The sequence below is a fragment of the Argiope bruennichi genome, chromosome X1, assembly GCF_947563725.1.
Source record: "Argiope bruennichi chromosome X1, qqArgBrue1.1, whole genome shotgun sequence".
NCBI classification, from domain to species: Eukaryota; Metazoa; Arthropoda; class Arachnida; order Araneae; family Araneidae; genus Argiope; species Argiope bruennichi.
In genome coordinates this window covers 20611244-20637754 of record NC_079162.1, presented here as the reverse complement: position 1 = coordinate 20637754, position 26511 = coordinate 20611244, and the positions used below count along the sequence as shown (strand labels likewise).

The window sequence follows — 26511 nt, the reverse complement described above, 5'->3', positions numbered from 1 at the left end:
TTTCTTTATACGCTATTTGATAATGTGCGTCTTAAAAATTCGAATTCATTTTTTTCACTATACAAACATCAAATATACAACTATATATGCCGGTAATCAAATTTTTAGATAACATTCTGACTTAATTAAATGTCTGTTATTCAGTTGTAATCTTATGCTTAAATTTAATCCACTTCATTTCTAATGTTCTATTTATCACTGTAGATGGCGGCACTATATTCCTTATTGCAATATTGTTTGGTTTAAGGTTTTTCTTAATCTTAAATTTCTTTCTGCACTCGGACTAAGCAATAAAGTTTGGGGAAAAAACGAAACAAATGTATCGAGTAGTTTCGCATCAAAGCTACTTCAGAAGAATTCTTTCGGAATTCTTTAATGCGCTCCTCTTTTCTTTTTTTTTTTTTTTTTTTCATATCTTCAAGCAGTTTTTATACCTCAAGATCCTAAATATTGTAATGTACAAAACTGGAGAAAAGATTTTTACGATGTAAGAAATGACTTGGACATTTGCCTCATTGATATTTACCTTTCCCCTCATATATTTCTGAATTCTGAACTGGAAGGAGAATAATTAAAAATTATGAAAATTTTTTATCGAAATATAATTCATACATTTCAGAGGAATTTTTAAAGCATTAAGGAAAAGGCTATCTATTATAGATTTTATACAAAATGAATTAATGAAATTATCACGACATTCAGAACAAAAAGAACAGTGACAAAGAGATAATAAGACTCCATTCTTCACAGTTGTCATCAAAGACGCCAATAATTTTTTTCCCTCTTATCCTATTTGGCTTTAAAAACTGATAAACTCTTTTTTTTTTTCCCCTTGGCCATCCATATCTCTCTTATACTCTCGCTTGCAATGCAAATAAAAAATGCTTGAATATATTTTAGGCCATCGCTATCAAAACAGTTTACCTCCTTGGATATTCCTTATCTATTCCGTATCTATAGCGTATGAAATCTTCCCCCTGCATCAACAGAATGCTTATTGTTTAATTTTTCATCATTAACTAACATTTTATTTGTAGCATAATTGTTAGCCCGTCTCCTACTACACACACGAACATGGCCCATGTTTAAGGAAGTGCTGGCTTTCGATACCTCATTTTCATTTGGAAGGTGATTTTGTAAACACAGATAATAAAAGAAAAGCAAAATAAATGCAAAGGGAAAAAATATATGCATAGTCCTATTTTTATCAAAGCAATTTTAATTAGCAATTAACGAAAGCTGGAAGTTATTTTCTACAATCCATTTTACATGACATGAGGAGGGGCTCCGCCATTGCCCCAATCGGATAGACAAAGTCATGTTAAAGATCAACTTTCCAGTAGGTAAAATATAGAAAGATGCCTTGCACAACTCGTATTGGTATCAATGGACTCTAGATTGGGATATGAAAATTCATTGAATCATCTCCATGTACCAATTTCGGCGGAGCCGTAATCTCAAAATGATACGATGCTATAGTAAGCCCACAATATAACTTAAAACTCAATTTCTGAATATTAAAATTCGCGTGAAGAAAATACACTCAAAATTTTTGAGCAATTTACAAACTATTTCGAAATCTAAAATCGGCGTTCCTGAAACCTACCGCTGAACTGGGGCATTTGGGAATCGTTGAGTTCCAGAAAACGCGATTCCAAATTATTTCGCCAATTTTGCTATACATGAGAGTAAGAACGTACATTTTATTGAGATTATTAACCAGTTCAGTGTCAATATGCTCGGTCTACTCGAATCAAGAACACTACTGCAGCCCGGGTTCTTAGAAAGAACCACTTTCTAATTTGCATTGATTGAATATTAGCATGCTCGCTCGTTGGTTCATATTAAATCGATCCAGATGAATATTAAAATTTTCCTTTTATAAATTTATAAGCTAAATGCGCTTCTAAAAGAAAAAAAAAAAAAAAAAAAAAAAAGAGGAGGAGAAGATTTAGGTAGTCAACAAGGCCTATGTAGATTAAATTGTTTCTCATAAATTAGAGAAGATTGTTAATTGAAAGCAATGTTTAGGAATCGCATTTTGCTGCAATTTAGAGCAAGAATACATGTCATATATAAAAATAGTTGTAGGATTCATAGATTGATGTTTGTAGCAAAATATACACATTAGATCTGAAAAAATACTTTTTGTTTGTGTTAAGAATTAAACGGAGAATATTATTTTCTTTATTATGATGGTTAAGCACTGTGCATGATTTCTCTTCCCTTAGTTAAAATGATATTGAAAATTTAAGTGCAGTTTCAGATGTGAAGCATAACATGATTATAATGGAATGTAAAATATTAATCTAGATTGTATTTATGTTTATATATATATAATCAAAGTATTATATGCTTTGCTTTAAATAAACAATGTTTTTATTTTGCTGCCATATATCTGTACATTTCAATTCAGTTTGCCATTGCTTCTGAATTAGTTGAGCTTAAAAGAACCTGGTAGTGCATTAGTTTTGGTTACTTTGTATGCCCTTTAGATTTGAGTACGAACCCCATTATCAATTCAGGTTCCGATTTCGCTGCTCCATCTGGAACACCAGTTCATTTCTCCAGTGATAATCTCAGCAGGCATTGCAATTATACTTCCATTATCTGATCCTCCATGAAAGTGCTTGTTGTCTGAATTATTTGTCATTAACTTAAACTCAGCATTAAATATGAAACCCCTGATTTTGTGTATTATAGTAACTATAGTTAAATTTCATTAATGATTTACATTCTCTTATTGTAATTTAAACTACTATATCAGTTTTGACAATTATTTACAATTCATATTCAACTATTTCTCAGTTGAGCTGAATGATCTCACTTACAAAATCAGAAAATTATGAACTCATCACCTGCTCAAGAGCAATTGAGAAATACGTATTTTAATTAAATAGATGGAATGAATTTTGACAAATTACTTTCATGCTGAAGTAAAAATAGATGTATGTCATATTAAACTATGTAGTTGTTTATAATCTTGGAATGAAGCATATGTATATGTTAATATCATGTATTATTTAAGGAGAGCTCACGACAGCAGTAAAGAAATAGAGTAAAACAGTTCAAAGAACAAATCTCCAATAGTATAATATATACCAGACACTATCTTGAATCCATTACATGTAAATGAACAGAATAAGCAATTTTGAACAGCTCAAGAATATCAAGTACAGCATGATGTCTATATTTTTTTTTAAAAAATTTCTTTTTAAAACTTTAGGAATATGGATGTTGCTATTATAAACTGTGAATAAATGATATTTGAAATTTAATTCGAAATGTTTACAACATGACAACGCTGGTTCATTTATTATTTTACAATAATTTTTCCACAATGAAACTAAATTAAATTTGGAAAGTATCACTTCTTGCAATTTAAAGGTTTCTAAATTGTTTTAAGACTATAAAAATAATCTTGATTTAATTGATAAGACTTCAGTGGCTTTTTTTTAAATTCTGTATTTTTATCTGAAGAAAATGCTTTTCATTTCATTATTCGGCTTGATATATTCCTAAAGTTGAGCAAATTGCAGGGATAACAAAGAGAAGCCAATGCATGTCAAATAAATACCAGGCTGCAAAAAATTTGATCTTTGGAGGTCTTTAGTTGGAAATACATGAAAAAAAGTGAAATTAAAGAGTAAATGTGCAAAACATATTTCCAAAATAAATTATTTTATTGCGCCAAAAAATTGAGCTCTTGGCAACACAAACATCTTAATATATATATATATATTAATCGTCATCATCAGACGCAAAAGCTTCAAAGTTTTGAAGTGCATTCTTCCCTAAAATTTTATCTTCAACACCAGTAACATTTATTGCCATAAGAGGATGCATTGCAGTTCTTAAGCTCAGATACAGATTTGGAAACTGAATTTCTTGAGCAGCCAGCAGTTGTTTTACTCGGTGACGTTCCTAAAAATTAAAATGGACACATTTTATTTACAGAATATATATATATATATTTCCTATACTACACACGACAATGAAAGAAAATGTTACTCGAGAACTATAATTGATATATAGTAAAGAAGCATAAAAGAATTATCTTTCAGGAATTTAAATAAAAGCCTGAAACTCAGAAAATAGGAGTGTAAAAATATAAGCATAAAATGAAGCAATGAAACTAAAATTGTCTGTACAAAAAAATTGTTCAAATTATTTAAAAAGCATTTTAAGCAGTTCACCTAATATATATATATATTTACAGAAGAACCACTTTTTTTTTTTTTTTTTTTCCTTTAGTGAAATTGACACCTTAAGATAAAATTGAAATTCAGAAACCTTGCAAAAAATAAGTGTCAAAACAATTAATATTATCATTCCTTAAGTTCATAAATTTCAGCAGATGTATAAGCAAGAGTTTCTGTTCTTGTTTAAGAAATGAAGTAATAATTTTCTTAACAAAAGTAATAATAATTAAAGAAAAACAATTCTTATATATAAAATTAGGAAGTGCTTATATAAAATTATATTACTTTCGGAGCTTCAAAGCAGGCAGGGCAGTTTTCTGGTATCACAGGCAATTTTTTCTGAAAGAAAAAATGTTTAGCATAAAATTCTTTCAAATGAATAGTTTCTAACCTATAAAAAATGGAATTTAAATCAGCATTTTCTATTCATTTAAATATATGATGCTATACTTCGTTGAGATATGCTTTCTCTTCAATGCTTTTAAAGATCTAATTTTCTGAAGTAATGTCTAAGAATCTGGGGAGTAATACATCAAAGGCAGAAAATTCATCTCTACTGCATAATGGAGAGATATGAAGCAGATTAAACAACTCGGTAAGTAACGATTATTTCATTTCAGAATAGAAAATTACTGTTAAGTCTAGTATTCTATCTGGATATGGAAACGGATGAATGAGAAAAAAAGCATGTCTTGTTACCTCTATTATTACATACTTTAATACAATATTTGCCATGCTATAATTGGACATACCAACACCTATGATATTGTTACTGATCTCTATTTGTATTGGACTGACTTCCTACATCTTCATGGACATAAAACATGCTATATCATCTGTCATATCTGAAAAATTAATAACCCTAACATGTCTACACTCCATTTATCAGAGTTGGAAACGATTCTATCAGGCAATGTAAGTGTCAAGGGAGTTAATGATCAAATAAGATTGGTCAGAAAGTTTCGTTAAGCTTAGCAGCTTCTTAATTCGTATTAGAGTACTCAACCGTGCATAAGGTAATTGGACATTTTTCGAAGTTACCACTGATTATTTCACTTTGAAAACGCATCAAACTGAAAACATAAGCATCTTTAGTGAAAAACACAATATTGTCCATATGAAGAAACTAAATAATCTCTGCGAGCAGCTTGTCTTTTCCAATCGACTGTTAGTAACTTGCCTGGACGAAAAATGGACACGCGAGTTGTGACAGCACAAGAACACACCACATCATTCAAAAGTTTGTAGTACTCAATATTTGTTTCCGCAGTCAGTATTAAAACGGCGAAAATGAAACCTAACCGTTTACTTGATTTCTTCTACCATATTTACAGATGAATTAATTTAATGTATTACTCGTTTATTACATGTGTTAAATTATGAAAAATTCTTTTCTGTGTTAAGAAAATTCCGAAAATTTTTTAAATAAGTAACAAAGAAAATGAGTGAAGTTAGTATAGTAGACTAGCTTCGAAACATTACGTTTTGTGGTATAATTTTTATGCAATCTATTTAATAACATTTTGCTTTCATCTTCATTATTTTTGTTATATATTCAGTACAATCGGACTTTAGCAGATTGGAGCGATTATTTCGAATAGCGTAAAACGCACAAGAGTGCTACAAAAAATGTACTCGAATTTAATTAAAATAAAATCAAATATCAATTCATTTTTATCAATATCACAAGGCATACAGTTGACAGGGAACAGTCAACTTTCCGACTGAAAATTATTTCTAATAAGGATCTTTCACATCTTAAGACTGACCTTACATATATTTTCTTGCACATAATCACTTGAACACTGGTTCAGTGCTGAATTCGTAAAATAGAGAAAAAAAGAGGAAAATTGGCCAATTTTCCAATATCAATTTTTTTTCCCCCTCTATTGCATAAAGAGAAAAATGTTTTGGATGTATAAATTTTTAAAAAGCTAGTATGAATTAATTTTGTAAATTTGGGGGGTAAATGGCTTCATATAGATCAAAGCGTATAAGAAAAATGCTGTAATTCTCTTTTTTTAGAAATTAAAAAAAAATTAATACAAGAGGCATGTGTAACTATAATGTATCAAACCATTCCTTCACTCACAAGGCTCGCCGTTGCCCTCTTGCTTCGTTTCTCTTCATAACTATAATCTGGTTTAGGCTTCCCTTCCAAACTGCCCAATGGAAACTTATCTACATTAATATACATTCGTTAATCTACATTAATATTATTCAATAACTGAGAAAAGACTTTCTAAAATACAATCAAGATAATTAAAATTGTGGGCTGTTTAGAGCTTTTTTAAAAAACTGCATTTAAATTGTACTCTCTTGTGAACTATTTTTTTCAGTACTGCTCGTTTCTGACGAACCATCATAGAAAGCATTTATTGCAACTTTTTTATAGCAAATATCGAAATCGCAAGAGTTGTGACATTACCGATTCGTAAACAAGGAAATTGTCTCAAAATTTCAATTCATTTATTTTACTTTTATGATTCAAAGGAAATCATAAATAGGATTAAATTGAAAAGAATTTAAAGTTTCTCATAGCAAATCCGCCTTATCAGTAAAAGTTGATATTATGAAAATCTTTGGTTTTAGAAGTTGCAGGTATTTCTTTTAAGCATTTTTTATATATAAAAATGAGTAAAAATTACCTGTTCTGCAAATGTTCGAAGATCTTTTTCACGCACAAAAACAAATGGTCTGATAATTCGTAGCGACGAAGACCTAAAAAAAAAAAAAAAAAACACTAAATATATCTTCTAGTATGATTAAATCAATTAAAGCTGTTCTTGATAAGATTAGTTACATTAATATTAATTTTAAAATATGTTTATGTGCAAACATAATATAAATGTTTTTGTTAAAAAAAAAACTTAACGAAAAATTTATGGTCACGCGATCAACGCTTCAAAGCGAGAATCGACAGTATCGTTTCAGCCCCTTGCGTTTATATATAGGGCGTCCTGAAATAGGCTGACGACTTTCAAAAATGCATAACAGGAAAACGGTTAAAGCTTAAAAAAAAAATTATTGCAGCAAATTCATGTGGCAGGGCATAAATTTTTCCCTCCCACAGTTTATTTTAGTTCAAAAAGTTGTCGATAGATGGCACTGCAAGTGTGGGGTTTTTTTAATCGTTCTTTCCTACATACAAATCATCAAAATACACAGCCTCAACTTTCGACTTTACTCCATTTCGAATACTCCATTTCAACTTTAAATGGAGTATTCTGTGACTCGACGGGCAGCAGAGAAATGAACGGCAAATTCTGAAGAAAAGTTTTAAAAATGACGAATTCTTTGGAGGAAAGGATTTTTCTTGTATTGGAATTCCACGAATAAGGGGAGATTATTACGTAGGAAAAAGAAGCTTTCAATGCAAATTCTAAGTCGCTAAGAGTCCGTAGCTGAATACAGTAAAGCAATTGCACGAGAAATTCAAACGAATAGGTAGTGAGGCGGATAAGAAAGTCGGAACTGTTGGATGACATCATTCGGCTAATATAGAAGCTAATGTACTGGTCGTTAAGGAAACAATTGTACGCTCCCCTAAAAGATCAGTCCTTAGAAACTGCAGCCACATATCAAATGAGCAAGACGGCGAACGCATAGGAAAATGCGCAATTACTTAGCCTTGTAGCCATACAAAATTCAAACAGCAACCCTTTATACTGTATCCGCAAAGAAATGGAACATGTTTTCAAATGAATTGCTGGATATGATCGACGCAGGCAATATTGATATGAATTCTATATGGTTTTCAGATGAAACTCATTTCTTTTCGATGGATTCGTCAATTAGCACAATTGGCGAATTTGGAGAAATGAGAAACCTCATGATCAAACCTCACCTTGAGAATATAAATTACTATATTCTCAAAAAGTGACTGTAGAAGTAGCTGTTTCTAGTAGAGGTGCAGTTTCTAATTTTTTTCTACATGATACAATGACTTCAAAACGATATATCAAAATTTTGCCTGATTTTGTGGCCATTGAAAATGCTTTAGTTGAACCATCCGCGATTGGTCACTTTCTAGAAAATGTCTGCTAATTTCGTCTTCCGTTTGCGGCACGTGATTAAAGCTGATGGTGGACATTTCGAAAATATTGCACAATTATTTTCATTTATTAAAATATTCTGAAAAATTATATGATTTTCAGTTGTTTCTTTGTTTACATGTGTACTTCTATACTGCCATCTATCGACATCTTTTTGAACTAAAATCAAAAACTGCAGCAGTAAAAAGGTATGCTGTCACATGAATTTGCTGCAAAAATTGTTTTTTTTTTTTTTAAACATCAACCGTTTTTCTGTTGTGCATTTTTTTAAATCGTCAGTTTATTTCTGGACACCCTATAGATTTTCCGAGAGTATAGAAATTTTCAGAATAATATCCAGCTCTCGGATCCTAATAGAAATAGTCAAAATTTTTGGATTATCTAGAATTTTCATTTTTGTCACGAAATGCTCAACAAGATCGGGATTCTGGTGAGCATTTGGGCATCCATTCACCATTCATTAAGAATATCTGTAAATCTTTTAAATAATCATTAAAAATATGTGTAATCTAACAATGCAAGAAAGCAATATTACAAATGCATATCAATATATGCAAACAATATTTCAACCGCTTTCTTAAAAATAGTCATTTTCTATATACTTGAATTCAAACTTCGGTTTAAAAAAGTATTTTCCTTATATTTTTCCATGAAAATAGAAAATGTTGTAGTTTGTAAAGTTACTGTTTTTGAATCCCTTATTCGGTCAAGGATATCTAAAAACAATAGGACATGAGAGCAATAATAGTTACAGGGTGATTACAGACCCAACAGAAAACAGAATCCCTAAGGGAGGGAAGAAGTAGAACAGCACACTAACATGAAAATAAAATTTTAAAATATAAAGTATCTATATAGTCGTTATGGAAAAAGTTAAGAACAACATTATTCATTCCTAAACATGGCGATTAAACACATGCTACAATAATAAGTATGTTGATACTCTGTCAATTAATCTGCTAAATGAAATGATGGATTTCTTGAAACTTACTTATCAGTATAGTTCGCTTTCATAGTTCTCAGACGTCCATTATGGAAAATCGACATCAAGAAACTAAATAATGAGGGGAAATATATATATATATATATAAATATATATAATACATTCTAATGCAAACATTCGAAAAATACTAAGGATAAAGAAAAAAGTTCATTTAAGAAAGTAAATTAAAGTAAAAATAATGCATACTGATATGACTTTAAAATTTCCAAATTCCTCAAGCTTATATAAAATAAGTACTTTGTTCTCGATCGATAGAGCATATTAACATTCGATAAAATATACACTTAAAAGAAATATGTCATACACATACATGATAAATTCACTCTGAAATATAAACAGAAATAATTTTTTTTTAATGTGACCAATAACGGAGGAAGTAGTTATTGTTTTTTTCTTTGTCCTATGAAAGCATATATTATATACGTATATAATACAGAGTGTCAATTCTAATCGTGGCCCAACAACAAAAATTTCCAATTGGAAAAATGCTTTTGATGACGTACAGAATGAAATTTTATGCTGTTAGTTAATAAAAATTTAAAAGTCTGTTCTGAAAAAGCTGTATTTTTATACAGTTCCCGAATCAAATGAGTCCTATCTAGAAAAATATTCTGGGTGCAATAAAATTTGAAACAAAACTTATTCTCTTCAGCAACCGAAACTGATGGAATTAAGAAGCTATAAATTTCAGTATTTTAGGCAAATCAATGGTCAGTTTGAGGAAACACCGTGCACTGATTGACGGATTTTCCTGTGAAATAGGGATATTCACAGTTTCAAAAGTCGGCTAGTTTTTAACTGCAGAACAGTGAAAGGACTTTTTTTTTTTTTTTTCTCATTTAAAATTCTAACGTATATTGAATATTTTACTAAATACGATTAATAAGATCGAAAGACTAAATTTTAATTTATATACAGTCTTAGCCACAGACTAAGTAATTTTTTCACATTTATTGACTCAAATAATACAAAATATAATAGTTCGCATTATTCAGAGAATCTATCCAAATGGAATTACATGCCTATCTTTAATAGTTAAAAAAAATTAGTTACTGGCCATGATATAAGAGGACAATCTGCATTTAAAGAAAACGATACGATTAACTAGAACATTGAAGAAAATTTATCTGCTTCGTTGAGTTTTTTATGATCTAAAACAAAAGTCAATTTTAGTAGCAATGTGGGCACATATATATAGTTATAAAGAAGAAAGTTCATATTTTACGCTTAAAAATGCTTCTTATATTGATTCGACATCTTACAATATAGAGTTATAAAAATTAATGTGCACACTTAAAAATCAATGAACCTCATATCAACTATAAAAGAAACAAGAGAAGAGTAAATTTATCAATGTTGTAACTGAAATAGCACAAGTTTCAGTGAAAAACACCTCCCATAGAAATTTATTATTAACAAGATCGTAGTTTTCAATAAAAAAAACTCATTAAGCTATTGAATTACATCAAATTCGTGAAAATAATAGAATATTTAATGTAATGAAGTACAATGATTACAACAGCTTATGTGAAACATAAGTAGCAACTTTTATAATGTGGCAGTACTGCTTTGCAGAACATTTGTTGAGTGATGTTTTCTGTTGTTCTTAATGTGCGATATTCTATTAAACCATTTTATTTCATTTTTTTTTTTATCATTGAGAAGTTTTGAGAACCCAAACGCGTTTAGAAAAAGTAAACCGAAGATTGAAGCAAATTTGAATCCTTCTGAAATTTAATCAGATTATTACAAAAAGAAAGTGAAACTAAATTACTTTGTTCAAATAATTATTATAAATTAATGCATTTTCAGATACCTGAAATACTGTCTTTAAAATTTGCCGCAAAAAACAACTTAAATAGAACATCATAAATGAAACTTAGTTCTGTTATATGAAGATATAAATATTTAATCCTTAACCATTTCAATTAATAAATAACATTATACTTTAACATATTTAAAATAATTAAAATAATTTATCAGTTAAATGCAAAATAAAACTTGCTTTTCAGTTTTTGAAACATTCTGTTGCAGGTAGTGCTAAATAATAATGTTTAAAATTATACAAAACTAATTTGCAGTGCTTCAAAAAAAAAAAAAAAAAACCTTATAAGCATTTATATACTAATTATAAATAAAATAAGAAATTAAAATAATTTGTCCTAGATATTTCTAGAAAATACTTTAATTTTGTTTAAATATGTCAAGACTAAATTAATTTTTCTATTTCCAAGTATAGTAAAGCCATGCCATTTAATGTGCCTTCTAACACTGAACTTTTGCGATAATATTTTACTCTTTTCAAGACAGAAAATTATCATTTCGTAGATGAATTCGTTATGGGAAGGATCAAGAAAATTTTCAAATTAATTTCAACACTAGAAAATGTTGCTGATAACACTTTCGAGGCAAAATGTTTCTCTATCGCCTTTTACAGCAATTTCAGAAATTCTTCTATTTCTGGAAATATTTTATTTATATTCTAAGTTTTATTATTTTGTTAAAACAAACCTTTAAAGCATGCACTGTATTAGCCCTCGCAGACCATTATCTTGTGTCAGACAGTGTCTTAATTGTAAGTGAATTTTTCACAATTCTTCAGATTTTTATTTAATATTTATCATCGGTGGGTGGGTGCAGAGAAGAGGATAAATAATTTTTGGGCAAATATAAATCATTGAAATGTTTCATTACAGCTCTCTGCAGCAAAGTTACCAACTAAATTTAAAGCATGAGCAGGAAAGGTGGGGGGGGGGGGGGGGGGGAATCACATAAAGGCTGTATTTTCAAACTGGTACATGAACTTCCGATTGTTGATTTGCCCTGTTTGGTGCATTATGGTAAATTTCTTCTCTACAAAATTTAATACCTAAATCTACTTTTTTTTAAAGATGAAATATTTTATCATCCAAATGTGTGATCACTTATGCTCTTGAATACAAATAAAAATATATATACTTCATAGATTTAGATGGATTTCAATGATATACTTTCATGGGAAATGAAATGAATGAATAAAAAAAATGAAAACGAAATATTCTAGATTTCTCTTTATCTTAAATAAAAAATTAAAAAAAAAAGAAATCTTAACTTGAATTTAAATCCAACTGGAGAAATTATTATTTTCAATCTATTTAATAAAACAGTGGGTGTGTTACTAAATTTATGTATATAAATATATTTAGAATTTTTAGGTAATTTGTTCGATTTTCTTTTCTGGAGCTCGGTGAGCATTGAGTAAATAGTGAAAAGTAATTCCATGAAATATTTTCAATCAAATATTATCCAAATTGACAATGAAATATTAAATAAAACTTTCCGTGTTGCTTCTATTCCGCAGCGGAGGGGAAAAATTGGTTTCAAACGATTATGTAAAATACATAACACTTGTGAATTTTGACATCGAATGAGGGAGATCTAGAGGACCTGCAAATCTATTCAACCTTCATCGCAATGGTATGCCGATGGCAAACTTCTGCATTGGAACCTTGTCCACAAAAAAATCATTTCATTGAATGAAATGAATGAATGGAAAGAGTCAAATGAAAACTAGGAGAAATAAACTCCAACAAACGAAAACACAAAGAGGAATAATCAAATCAATAAATAATTTCAAAACCAATGAATTTCAGGAAGTTTATTAGATATAAAAACCAATGAAAAATATTTTTAAAAATATTATTATTAAATTAACAGTATATTTTCAGCCAAAAGACTAAAAAGAATTGCCATTGAATAAAATCATTTGTATTAGTCATCAATTTTCGGTGTTTGTAGCTTGATATTTTTTTCTTCATCGCAAGAATCAGCATTGTTATTATTGAGGAGACTGGCTAGCGGGATAAAATCGAATGCATGAACAATCCTAGAAAAAGAAAAAAAAAAGTCGCGAATTTTTTTTAAAGAAATCTTTATTTTGAGGGCTTTTTTTAACCCTGGCCATTCCTGACCTATTCTTTAATCCACCTCTGAATAAATGGAGCTGGTTTGCTATGTCAACATCAGAAAATACTTGACAAAATTTTCATGGAATTGACTTCTTATTAACACCAGACAACCACAAGGAATGACACACAAATAAGTCTTGTCTATAAACACATTTATTCTATTCGGCTTCCAGTCAGTTCTTTTAAGGTGGCTTTGATCGAACCTAGGAATAAGTCATATGACGAGGACGATACCAGGCTATAAGCTAAAGAAAAGATTGTAGACTGTCCACAATATGGCTCAAGAAGTTGTGATAAATCTTTACTCTGCATGAGCATTCCAATTGGCTAAGACCATTCCCCAACTATTTTCTCCGTCATTAGTCGTCCTAGACTGACCAAACCTTGGTATTATTGCATTCAAACAGCCACTCTAATGAACAACTGTAAACCGTTGCATTATTTCGATCTATTCATTTTGCTCGTTAACGAAAGGAAAAAATTTGTTTGCTTTAATAACTCAACAATCCCACCTTGTTGAGACTCACTGAGTAAGTTTTATCATAATTTAGGCCAAGTTTTCTTTAAGCAATTCAGTATCTATTAACGAATGCTTGTACAATCAATAGAATTTTATCGCTTCATACTGTCAACTACAAGCTTGACATGTACTGTAGTCCATTTTGCTTTCATCTCAGTATAGCCTATTAATGCAGAAATAACACTGAAAGCTTAATCTCTGCTTCAGGTCGAGAAAAGCAGTATCATTAGAAAGAAAAGTAATAGCATTTTTAAATTCCTCAAGCAATGCTTTTCTAGTGCTGAAATTTTATAATCACAGCAAAATATTGAGATCCTTCCCATTAATAGTTTGAAATAGTTAAGTGTTTTTTTCCATGCCAGTTTTTTAAAAAAAAGATTAACATTTTATGTGTTATAATGCATAAATTTATGGATTATTACCTCTAATTTGAGAAACCTTGAATACATTTTACTAAAATCAAGTAAATAAATTTTCTTCTGAATTTTTTGTTTACTTTTGACAACATAAGTTATATGAATTTGAATATGTATGGAGAAAAATGGAAGTGTTAATTGACATTTTGTCCGTTAATCTTTATATTAAAAATCGCATACTTATCATTTACAAGAAAAGAATCAAATTTTAAAAAATTCCTTGAAATTCTGTGAGGAGATGAATATTTTCTTAAAGTATGTTATGTGAATATAATCAAATTGATAAAATCATTTCTATATTCTAATTAAACTTCCTAAAAAGCAGTTTGTAGTAATCTTTTCCGACGAGTAACTTTAGCAAATAATATATATATATATATAATATCAATTTCCAAAAAACAATGACTTCGCTCTAGCATTTTATAAATTATTCTGCTGTGATTAAACAAAAGATAAAAGACTTAGAAAAATATTAAATGCTAGTTATTAAATAAAAATAAAACAATATTTTAACGACTTCAACAAACATTCAAACACGAAATCATGCACTTTGATATGAAAAGCTTCCACCAGGTACTACTCATCAGGAAAAAAGAAAATAAATTGTAATTGCATCCGATTATTAAGTCACAAGAAATTATTAGGAATGACAAATGATAACTAAATTCAACCACATATTAATTTTTAAACTAATTAAAAGTTAATTTTTCACAATGTAGCAATAAAATTAAAGAAATGCAAACCTTTCGGCTAAATCATCTAAATGTTGCCCTAGGGCAACAACATTATAATTTTGTCTATGAGCGCATGCATAAATTCTGCCTCGTTTCAGGCGGCTACAAAAGCTACATATTGATGTGCACTTTTCCATTTTAGCAGCTTGGCCTACAATATCTGTAAAATAGATAGAGTAAATTAATTGATCTGAATAACCAAAAGCATAATCTTAAAAAATATCATAATACTTAGACCATCAAACGTTTTTACTTTTAAAGAATAAAGCATTCTAGCAAGGATAAATTATAAATAAATACCTTGTTCTTCATAAAAATATGGAATATTCAAAGCTTTTAAATATTCCTTCAATGGACTTGGGTCATAAAGTGGACTCTTAGGATCAACGGTCACAGCTCCAATTTCAAAACATATTTCCTTTCAAAATAAAAATTAAAAAAAAAAATTAAAAAATTTATGGTTACAAATATAAAATAGTTAGTAAAATGTGGAGATTTAATATTTAATTTAAATAAGATTCTAAATATAGCTTCCTATCGAATTTTTAACAACAAGTATAGTAAGTAAACACAATAAAAATTCTAAACATGCTCAAATTTCAAAAAGCAGTCAAAAAGTGTTAATTTGCATTTGAAAGACCTCACTATACAATTGCTAAGAAAATGAAACAAATAATTCAGAAATAAGAGGAAAGAATTTTACAGGGAATAGACCACATGCTGGCAGAAGTACACAATGAACGTGATATAACATAGATGCATGCAAATTATACTTAACATTTATGGGAATATGAAGCCATTCTTCTAGAAGAACATTCCCAGATTCCAAAATTTATTTAGATGCGAAATTCGGAAGCGAAATTTTTAGTTATATTTCGATAAATTTTAAATAATATTCAATTCACAGTACTGAAAGGGCCATAGGAAATTCCAACTTAGCCATCATACTCTTTAAAGTATACATGAACAAATCTAATAATGTTGGTGTCTAAAAAAAGTGATCACTCTTCAAAGGATAAATTCTGAAAAGACGTGGATCACTCAGATTGCTTCTAAATTGATCTATTGATTGTTTAATTACAAAAAACAAGTGTGTAAAAACCACAAGATAGAGGTAGCAGATAATTTCCAACGTCGGGGGAGGAAGCAAGACATCACTGACGGGAGGACAAAAAAAAAATTCTTAAATTTCATATTTATGTCAAAGTAATTAAATATTTAATATTTGTTTTAATTATAATAAATAATTATTTGCCAAAATTTATGCGAGAATACGAGTTGTACGACAGAATTACTAAGAATAATAGTAAAAATGAGAAATCAGTAACATCATCTCAAATCAAAAGTATTGCACAAATATGGGAAACAAATTTTCATATTAAAGTTTTATAACAAAATAAGATAATAGCCGAAATAAACGAAGATAATTATTTACTTATTTTTATGCTTAATTATTGAATTATATATATTAAAATATGTGCTAAGAATTAAACTTGTGTTCATTAAATTGATGTTGTTGGACACTATATGATACGAAATCAATGAAATCAAATGTTAAAGAACTTCTTCAAATTAAATTTGAATAATTCATAATCAATTACAGTTATTGCTGTTATTTTTGGTCAAATAAATAAATACCTATTTAGAATAAAATATCTTTTTGCTAGATTTTTTTCAATAAAAATCAAAGTGTTAATGTTACCCCCCTCCCCCCCCAAAAAAATAAAAAAAACATTCTAAATAAACGTCCGTTTATAAGGAAACGCCTATTGTATGAAAGAATAGAAAGCAAAAATCGTCTTTATTTAAAAAAATTTCTTTTATTTCAAATACATAAGGACATCAAATACATACATAAGGAAAAATTACGAATAACAAAAATATTAGGATACTATACTAAAAAAAGAAATACACCGTTTCTGATATATATATTAAATTGGTAACCTAATTATAATATTTGAATATCTTTTCTGGAAATATCAAAGGAAATGTTGTTTGATGAATAAATTTAATTAAGAAGACAAATAAATTACATATATGAAATTTGTCTCTAAGTACAAATACATAATTTTTTTTTTATTTTGCAATAAAGCTAATCCTCCTTGTATGAAAGAACTCTTTACTGGAAAGTAAGTTTTTCGAAATACTCCTACGGTGCTTTGTAATGTTTCACAAATCCAATGTCTCGGATAAAATTTTACTGATTAAACATTAAGGGTCAGATGTGACTGACTACTTTTTAACCAATTTATAAATACTGAAAAAAAGCAGCTTCCCCGCATTTAACAAGAAAGCGAAAATATCCCACCGTTTCTCGAAAATGGCTTCACTCTAATCCTATATCCATCGAAAAGTCAGATATTAAGAGGAAATGCTTTCAATTTTACCTCCAATTTGCAAAATTTCTTTTCCTTGTAAAGATTTTTTTTTTTAAAAAAGCAAAAGTCGACTGTTTTAAAAATTTCTTTTTATACAAAATCAGATGTTCGGAAAATGACAACGGAAACGTTGTCACTTTTCCACATGTCTTTTATCCTTAATGTAATAATCTCTGAAACAGGGAATTTATAGAATATTAGAGGTCGTAATTTATTTTCAAATGGCAAACATCCACTTTATATTGTATCCCTTCACACCGAAAAAAATGGGCCAAGTGGGCCTGAAGCATTCGAACTTGCGTTAAGCGTAGCAAACTATTAAACTATTCCCAAGAACAACTTTTTCAGAGTTTTTTTTCTACCCAAGATTTCGGAAAGTTGCAGCTCTCCAAGCAGCAATAGGAATTATTGACTTCTCGCCCACATGACACTCTAATTTTCTAAACGGATCTTTAATAAATTTTTTACAGGCAGAAAAAAAATCAATTTTTTTAGAAATTCTGCAGGCTAAAATACTTTTTAAAAAGTATTGAATGAACACATTCAAATTTAGAACATTCTTGTATGAAATTTTTAAATGTGGATAATGACTTACCACATCATATATATTTACTCTTTGTCCTCCAACTTTAATCGGTAATACTTGATTAGAGAAATAATTGTAGTATAATGTATTAAATCATAAATAGGTGATATTTTATAATTCAGTAAATCTGATTTCTATCTGCACGTTTTATTTACACCGTTGATTTATGTTGAATTCATATCATTCAATAATATAGTTTTCGAATTAATTGGGACAAATAGGGGAAATAAAAGATTTTCTTCTAAATTCTTAGCTTTTAATCATTATACACCTTAAGTACACTAATAAATCTCTATATTAGTACGAGTATGTCCTCCTTTAACGGAAATTACCTCTTCAGCACGTCTTGGCATTGACTCCATTAGTGTAGCGCACATGTTCTTGATTTCATCATCATGGAACCACACTTGTATAGCACTTTTTATCATTTGTTCTGTTGTCGTACAATTCATCTTAGCTAAACGATTCTTGAGAATATGCCATAAGTTCTCAATGGGATTTAGGTCTGGTGAATTACCAGGCCAATCAAGTACTTTTATTTTCCCGCATAAAAATCTGGACCAATTTCGAAGTGTGACAAGGGGTCAAGTCCTGTTGAAATGTTCTGTCAAATATTTTAATGAATGGAAAAATCCTGCGTAATATTTCTATGTATTTGAAAGAATTCATCATGCCTTTAAGAAGAACTAAACTTCCAGTGACATTTGTTGAGAGAAAAAAACCACAATATCTGTTTAGTAGGGTATTTTAGTTTCTTGGATATGATTTGGTCGCAGAGTTTTACCTTCACTTTGTCTACCTACACTTGATTTATATCTCTGCACAAATAAATGTGCCATCATTGAAAAACACCTTCTAGTCGTTAACTGTCCATGTCCTGTATTTTTTGGCCCATGCTAAACCGTTTTACATCATTTTCTGAGAAAAATTGTTTCTTCCTCGGTCTTGGTGCCTTACGGCCAACTTCCAGAATCCTTTTCCATTCAGTTAAGGATCACTTCAGTTCAGTACTCACTTCAACACCATAATCCAATAAATCCTTTTTCTTTCTTGGATTTATTTTGCTATTTCTTACTAGAATTTTATCAGTTCTTGAAATAGTTTTTGGTTTACGCCCACATTTCCTTTTCTTTTTGGAAACAATGATCCGGAATCTTGAAATGTTCTTAAAATTCTTGAAATGCTTGATTTTCCCACATCAATTGCCGTAGCTATATCTCTCACAGTTATAGAAGTGTATTCATCAAGTGCGATTATTTTAGAATGCTTCCTCGAAATAATATAATCTTTTAATAAGCAAAATTAACACGTGTCAAACGAAAAGGAAAATTATAACCACCAGCTGCCAAGCTGAAAGGTCCACAACTGAACTACAAATACATAAAAACCAGTCAAACGAGTAAATAAGTAACAATGTCGATCCGTCACACTATCTATAGGCCGATATAACCGGTCTGAGGCGATTCGGGACATCACTGGTAATCAAATACCAACTCAGACAAAAAAAAAAAAAAAAAAAAACATGTTTGTCCCAATTAATTCGAACAGTATAGTAACAGTAAAGCATTTCTTTTTAGCAGACTTATATTGCTAGAAAGTGGCGACATTTGACTTAATAACCGACATGCAATAGCTGCCTCTCTTTTCTCTAAATTGACTTGAAACGTTCAACAGAGAAGGAAATATCATATAGAAGTAAAATATCATAAAATATATAAGTTTGAAAATTAAGTTCTGCAAAAAGAACGATTAGACAAATAAAATTTCGCTTATTTTCTTAAAAGTTCAATTGGTTAAATTTGTTCAATTCGACTAAAATTGGAGTCAGGAAAGGCCAACTGAAACGCGCCCATGCATTTGCTGCATTTCCGAACACCGCGATCTGACATAATCAAAACTGACACACTCATCTTTCCTAACAATTTCGCCGATAAGTCGTCAAAACAAATGATGAATCTAACAATCCGTAGAAATTTTCAATCTTTGTATTAATATCAGGCCAGTAACTAAAAACAATCGACAAATGAATACATCTCATTTATTCTATCGCTATATCGGTTATTCTGTTAAATGTAATGCAAACTACAAGTTGAGCGGACGACAAAAGAATAAGATGTCCAACATTTTGCAGACTTATCTGTTGTTCAACTAGTCGCCACATTCTGAAAAAATTCGCCTATATCAACTGCTGACCATATAATAACTATAAGATAGGTTTCTAATTATCAATATCTTTAATATTTAGCTCTCCACATCTCCCTTCCAAAACAGTGAAAAATTTTGCCACCGAAACCCTGAATTTCTCGCTGACGGAGAGGCAAGCGGTTACCGACCGGGGAGTAATTCCTTCTCAAGAGTCGTCGCCCCTGCAAGATGTAGCAACCAATTACCACCAGAGAACCATTTCCTTGATTCACGCTTGCCGTGAGAAAGTCAAGAATAAAAGCTTCTAAGTAAATTCACCTAGTAGTCCAAATTAAGGAGAATTCTGAATCATCACTAAGCATCATGCTATCACTGCTGTCGGAGATCGTCTTTGCATGTTTAACATCCTAACATCATTTGATACAACTGAAAAGTGCTACTAAAATTTCACGAATTCCAACTTTCATCACAAATGTTTTGCAACATGAAGTTCTCTTCTCTATAAAGAGGAACAGAGATACCTACTAATATCAAATACTGTCTAAATGCTTATAAATATAACTACATATTTCCAGGTAAAACTTTACATATTATTACGAATTTGTAACGTTGCTTCATCGCCCAGTTAGTTTCATCGTAAGAGTTTTACGTACAACTCTATAGGAAGTTGAATGGATGTAGGATCAATAACCCCCGCGCTTGGCGACCAACTTGACAACCATCTGGCGACAAAATGAGTTATATTAAGATCTTTAGGAATTTTAGTGATAGCAAAAATAGAAGGCGAATTATAGCAATCTTTCGAGAAATCCTTCTGTACCCCGTCTCGGAAGCTATAAAAGGCCGGCAGATCAAGCCGAAGTCTGTTGAGTCATATAGTTGGTAAGCGATGAATTAGTTGGATCTGTCCAGCGAAGCGCAAGCGTTGGGTGGATCTCGATTAGTGAATTGAAAACTGAGCCATGCGCTGAGTCTTGGAGTCGAATACTGGAGATACATCGAGCATTGGGTAGTCAGTTGTATATAGTAGCGAGGCGGAGTTGAGTACAGCTAAAGCGAGGAGACAGTGGAGAATAGCAGGCATTTGGAGGGATCATAGTAAATAGCTACGTGAATTTTCTCTTCTTGTTGAGTTCTGACTGACTGCTTTGTGTGCTGTTGTGTTGTTTACTACAATATTTTTCTACTTGTGGGCTACCCTTCTTTCTAAGTGCTGCTGTGTATTGCTTGTGTGAGTCTCAGCTGTATTTCGTAATTTGTGTATTCGTGTCAATAAATGCCATCATTTGTTCTTGAGGCCTGTTGATTGTGTCACCATATACCTACATCAGCAAACCCGTTGGCTTTAAGGAGTTTTGTGGATAGAAGTGATCACCAGTGTAGAATATTTGTTTCTTTAAACAAGTATATATCCTCTTTGATTTGCTTTTTCATTTGGCAATATATTATTTTTTCTTGCAGGAGTGGCTTACTTATCTGATATATCTTACACTTTTTTTTTTCTTAAATAATTGTTTATTTTATTTCCAACATACCTAGAAAGGCTTTTTTTTTTTTTTTTCATATAATCTAAGTTCTTTTGTGATATAGAAATTCTCTATTCCATCGCAATTTTTTATTTCAAACTAATCGCTTTACAACACAAACTAGTTTGCTAATGGTTTTCGGCTTCAATATTTTTATTAAAGTAAATGTCCTCTCAACTATGACCTGGCCATGAGATATTACCACCAGAATCTTGCATATCTCCCAAAACTTCTAACAAGATTTTCGATTTTCTAAATTTTTCGATTAAAACTTTTCAACTTGGATATTTCAGACTCCTCAAATTCCACTGAACTAAAAGCCGCATCACTTAAAAAGCTGTTGAATTCTATTAAAATAGAATCGCGTTCTTTCTCTTGTAATTGGATACATAAGACCGAAAAGAATGGTTTTCATTTGTAACAGCAGAAATGGACTTATTTGGCCATTCTCCTTGGATATAAGCACCTCTAGTATATAATTGGTAGCGTCCTTATTCTTAAAGGTCTAATTGTAAACAGCTGCAATTAGGTAGTCAAGTACATCATTTTTCATGGCACTGAAAGTTTTCAAACAACCAGTGACTATCTTTTTTCATATCCTCTGCTAAAAATTTCAAAAGTTAACATTCTCTCTGGTAGAAAGTCAAAAATGTTAGATTTTTCTTGTCGGTGATCAAAATTATCCTAAGTTTCATAGATAGGACAGGATCTTCGCTACACATTGCAACAACTTTATATGATTTATATTTTAGAGCCTTTTTCAGTGCTCTCAACATAAAATACCAACTAGTTCACGTATCGATATTTCTGTAGTCCTAGCGTCTCGATGACATCTCGAGGTTCAATATTCTACAGCCTAGAACTACCCAGGTTTCTTAACTTTTTTTTTTTTTTTTTTTTTTTTTTTACAATTAATAAGCCAGACAATTTTCAATTTATTTATTTCTTTGTAAAGATTCATAAAACCTTTCTCAAATCCAATTTACAAATTGCCGCAAAGTAATTTTGGCTGTGTAATAGTCCATGTAAGTTGAATATCTGCATATCTGATTTCAGTCTCTTTGTTTTCTCATTCTAAAATTGAATGTGCAAATTCATTTGTTTCATTTGCAAAAGTTGATGGAATGCTTCGTTAAACATTAAGAACAAATAAACATTTAAATAAAACATCCTTAAAGTACGCAGCAACACTAAGTTAAATTAATTAAGAGCATTTTGTTGATCCATTGAAGTAGTTTTTAGCAATCTTGTCTAGAAACATTTCTTGATAACGTTGCGTAAAATAACGAGCGTATAAACTAACGTTTGTAAGCCCCTTTCAAATTATATGATTAACTCCCAACACACTTCAAAGACAATTTTTTAATTTTGCATCGAAGCATTGTGGAGACACAATGAATAGCATAAAAATATTATAATCCAACATCTGGTTCTTTTGAAGATTTCTATGTGATGGTAATCCTCCTTGTTTCATTCTCCTCCACACCAAGCAGAAAAAATCGATGATAGGCAGTTAGCCCATAAAAACACCTTTTTAATTTCTTGCATAGAAAATGTATAAAATGAATTGTAATCGTCAAAAAATCCGACCTTGGATATTTTAACGAATTTCCACATTTTATAACTATTTCTGTGAAATACTTTTCTGTTTGCCTGAGAATAATACAATTTCAAATTGCTATGAATAAGACAAATGGAATTCGGAATATGATCTTTACAGCATATTTATACATCTCTAACAAATTTTTGAACATATTCCAGATACAGGAAATATATCTAACTCTCCAAGAACAAGTAAACACGATAACTACGAAACGTAAAGTGCTAGGTAGATAAAATTTGGCACACAGGTTTATCACCTAAAGTGCAGAGCCATTTAAAATTCTGAGCCAAATCCGTCCCTGGGATAGCCGTCTGTCGGTTTATACACTCGCGTAAATGTAAACGTAGGTTTTAATTGGTAGAAAAAAATGTCCAAAATACATACTCGGCTTTCTTCACGGTACTGCAGACTGAAAATGAAAATCTGAGCACTCGTGGCATTCACGGCCTTTCATAAGTTCCCCATATTTTATGTGAGGGAGAAGAAGGATTACAAATTTATTAGAAAATGTACAAGCAAGTTTCAGGAAGATCACTTTTACTGGTTTTCATATGTGGAATTCTCATAGCAAAACCAAATTACAAACTGGTTTTTCTCTTCACTCCCAAAAAAGAATAAATACACATTTCGTCAATTTTCGAAATACTCGTTAAGGAATTAACGAAACTTCCAAGTAAATTTTACGAGGCTCCGTGTTTAGAAAATAAAATTAAAGGAATTTTTAGGGATTTCCAAGATTATGGGAACCCTTTAAAACTAAAACTTCTGCTGCATAAAAAGAAAAAAAAATATTGCTTTATCTTCTTGTTAAAAAAATATATAAGGATTAATAGATTAATTTTCTTATAGGATGCAAGATGACTACTGCCGTCTGAAAGAAAATATAACATTATTTTTCATTATTATATTATATATATGATTATTATTATTATACATTATATATACATTTTAATTCTAATCAGCAAAAAAATAAAACCTTGGAAACTGGTTGATCTAGCACTAAAGATCTGTGGTTTAGTGTCTATTCTTCGGAATTACGAAATGTATATACTTTAAGACAACATACAATGATTACAAAAGTAAAACATAAGTAAGCATTTCAGTATCAAGCATATTTATAGCTTCTATTGAATGCTCTTTGAATTTTCAAAAATATGTACAGATTTGAAAAATATTGACCATTATGTATCATAAAATTATAAAAGAAGCTTCAGACGCAAAAGTAACAGAATCAATCAATTTTTACATTAATCTGCCCATTTCCTGGCTTTTATAGGCCTATCTGCTTTCTTTATAATTGATTTCCTTTGAATAATTTCATCCAAAGATTCCTTTGCAAGCTCCATATAATGTAAGATATGTCCTTATTTCACATGCTTTTGCTTTAAAAAATTTGTTTAACACCAGAATGAATATAGAGACATATTGTGAAATTACACTTAACAGGAGGAAATTACCGGTTTTAATTTATAAACAAATCAAGTTTTTCATTTGACAAGACAACTTTTTTTTTATGCCACATACCAGAGAGTTATATATATATATATAATTTTTCCGATTGAAGGAGGGAAGGGATTCGAAAACTTTAATTGAAATTCCTCATCTATCCAGCGCTTTTCTGACTGAAAAAATCAACCACTTGACAAGAAAGTCGATTTGATCGGTTACATTAACATCCTGTTAGAAAAGGCATGAGTGCTATCGGAAGTGAATGTAATATAGGGAAATATCGTAAGATAATAAAGAGCAGTGAATTGTGATCTTTAGCAAAATGGATGAAGATAAAGTTTCATTGTAAAATATTATTCTTTAAAGTAAAATAATAATTAAAAAAACTTTTAAATAATACCATTTTGCTTCCGTGCTTGTAAGCATAACGTTAAAATTAGATGAAAATTTTATAAAATTGCTTATTGCGTAAAGTTTGAAAAAATTAAGACACTTTTATTTAACTATTAAACTATTTTGAAATTCGAATAAATGTATTATGAAAAATATTTTGTAATTTCTTTCCACACTATTATGCTTGAAATTGCGAGCTTACAGTAATTTATGATACATAATAGCAAACAATTTTTGCATGCATTGAGTAAACACATACCTGTTTTTTAGCATAAAATTGATATTGATGCAAAGTATGTAGCAGCGATAACGAATCTTTCCCACCTGATAAGCAAACTAATACTTTATCCCCACTTTTGATCATATCGAATTGATTCACAGCCTAAAAAAACAAATCAGTTATTTTAACATATAAATAAATAAAAAAAATCACAGATTAAGATATAGATTCATAGTTAGATAAAAACACAGGCAAATTAAGAAAAAAATTATATTATATACTGCACTTTTTATGGAAAATTTTGGTACAGATTTTATTCATAAGTTTCTGTAATTGGACTAACTTTATAACCCTGCATTTGCCATTTGTTAAAATTACTAATTTTGAGCAGTTATCAAAACATAAGGTTGCTATCTGAATCCACATATGTGACATATGAGATTCTGAACTTATATTAAATATTTAGTAGAATCCAGTGTTCAAAATGATAGAAAACAGGGTGCTTTAACATGCACCATAGCTGAAATATATTTGGCATCACTGGATTTTAGAACCTCACTAAACAAAAAAGTATTCAATATGGTATCATTATTTTATTTGCATACTCATACAAAATATGCATATAATGCATGCAACATATATCTACAGCAAGTAAAAGAGAGTGAATGCAGGAGTAAATTTTATTACTTGCTTTTTCTTTCTTTCAATATAAAGTTTCAGATAAAAACTGAAAAAGAATGACTTCTAAGCAATTAAAAACATATGGAAACAAAATACATAATCATTGCAGTTCACATTTGTAATTCTATATTTGAAAACAATACAATGTGTACATTTTTAATACATGTAATATTGTTTGATCATATAAAAACTTTTTATTCATAAATGCTTGATTATAAATTTTACTATGCAACAGAAATGCACTGAATAATAATATTATTGGAAAAACTTTATCTTGTCAATAAATGGGCATAAAATCCAGTATGAGCATATTATATACTCATACTGATTATATTATAATACTTATAAAAAAGAAATTTGAAATAAATACTTGATTATCTCCAGATTATCCCAAAAGTTAATAGAAATCACAGTAATGTATTGTTTAATTTTGAAAACATAAAAAAGAAATGCATCAATTACAACATTTATGGTAACTAATAACCATTTTTTTTCCCCTCAACATTCACTCCTAAATATGACATGGCCTCATACAGAATCTAGCTAGACTAAAATCAAAATCTTGGATTAAACATTCTCAGCCTAAATATTTTTAAAAGATACTTTACTATGATTTGTAAAACTATCAAACTAGATCCCATTCTCATTGTAGC

The 26511-nt window shown here is 29.9% G+C and overlaps 1 protein-coding gene across 2 annotated transcripts in view; it reads right to left on the bottom strand.

Moving 5' to 3' along the window:
- Positions 1-3664: 3664 nt before the first annotated feature.
- LOC129958245 (uncharacterized) overlaps positions 3665-26511 on the bottom strand; it is an 83804-nt gene continuing 60957 nt past the window's right edge. For both annotated transcript variants that reach the window (XM_056070550.1, XM_056070551.1), the window contains 7 exons: positions 25217-25339; positions 15178-15295; positions 14887-15037; positions 9249-9311; positions 6851-6923; positions 4488-4541; positions 3665-3924 (listed from right to left, as the gene is read on the bottom strand). In XM_056070550.1, coding sequence (XP_055926525.1) covers positions 3742-3924; positions 4488-4541; positions 6851-6923; positions 9249-9311; positions 14887-15037; positions 15178-15295; positions 25217-25339 — 765 coding nt within the window. In that variant the 3' untranslated portion in view covers positions 3665-3741. The remainder of the gene's footprint in view (positions 3925-4487; positions 4542-6850; positions 6924-9248; positions 9312-14886; positions 15038-15177; positions 15296-25216; positions 25340-26511) is intronic.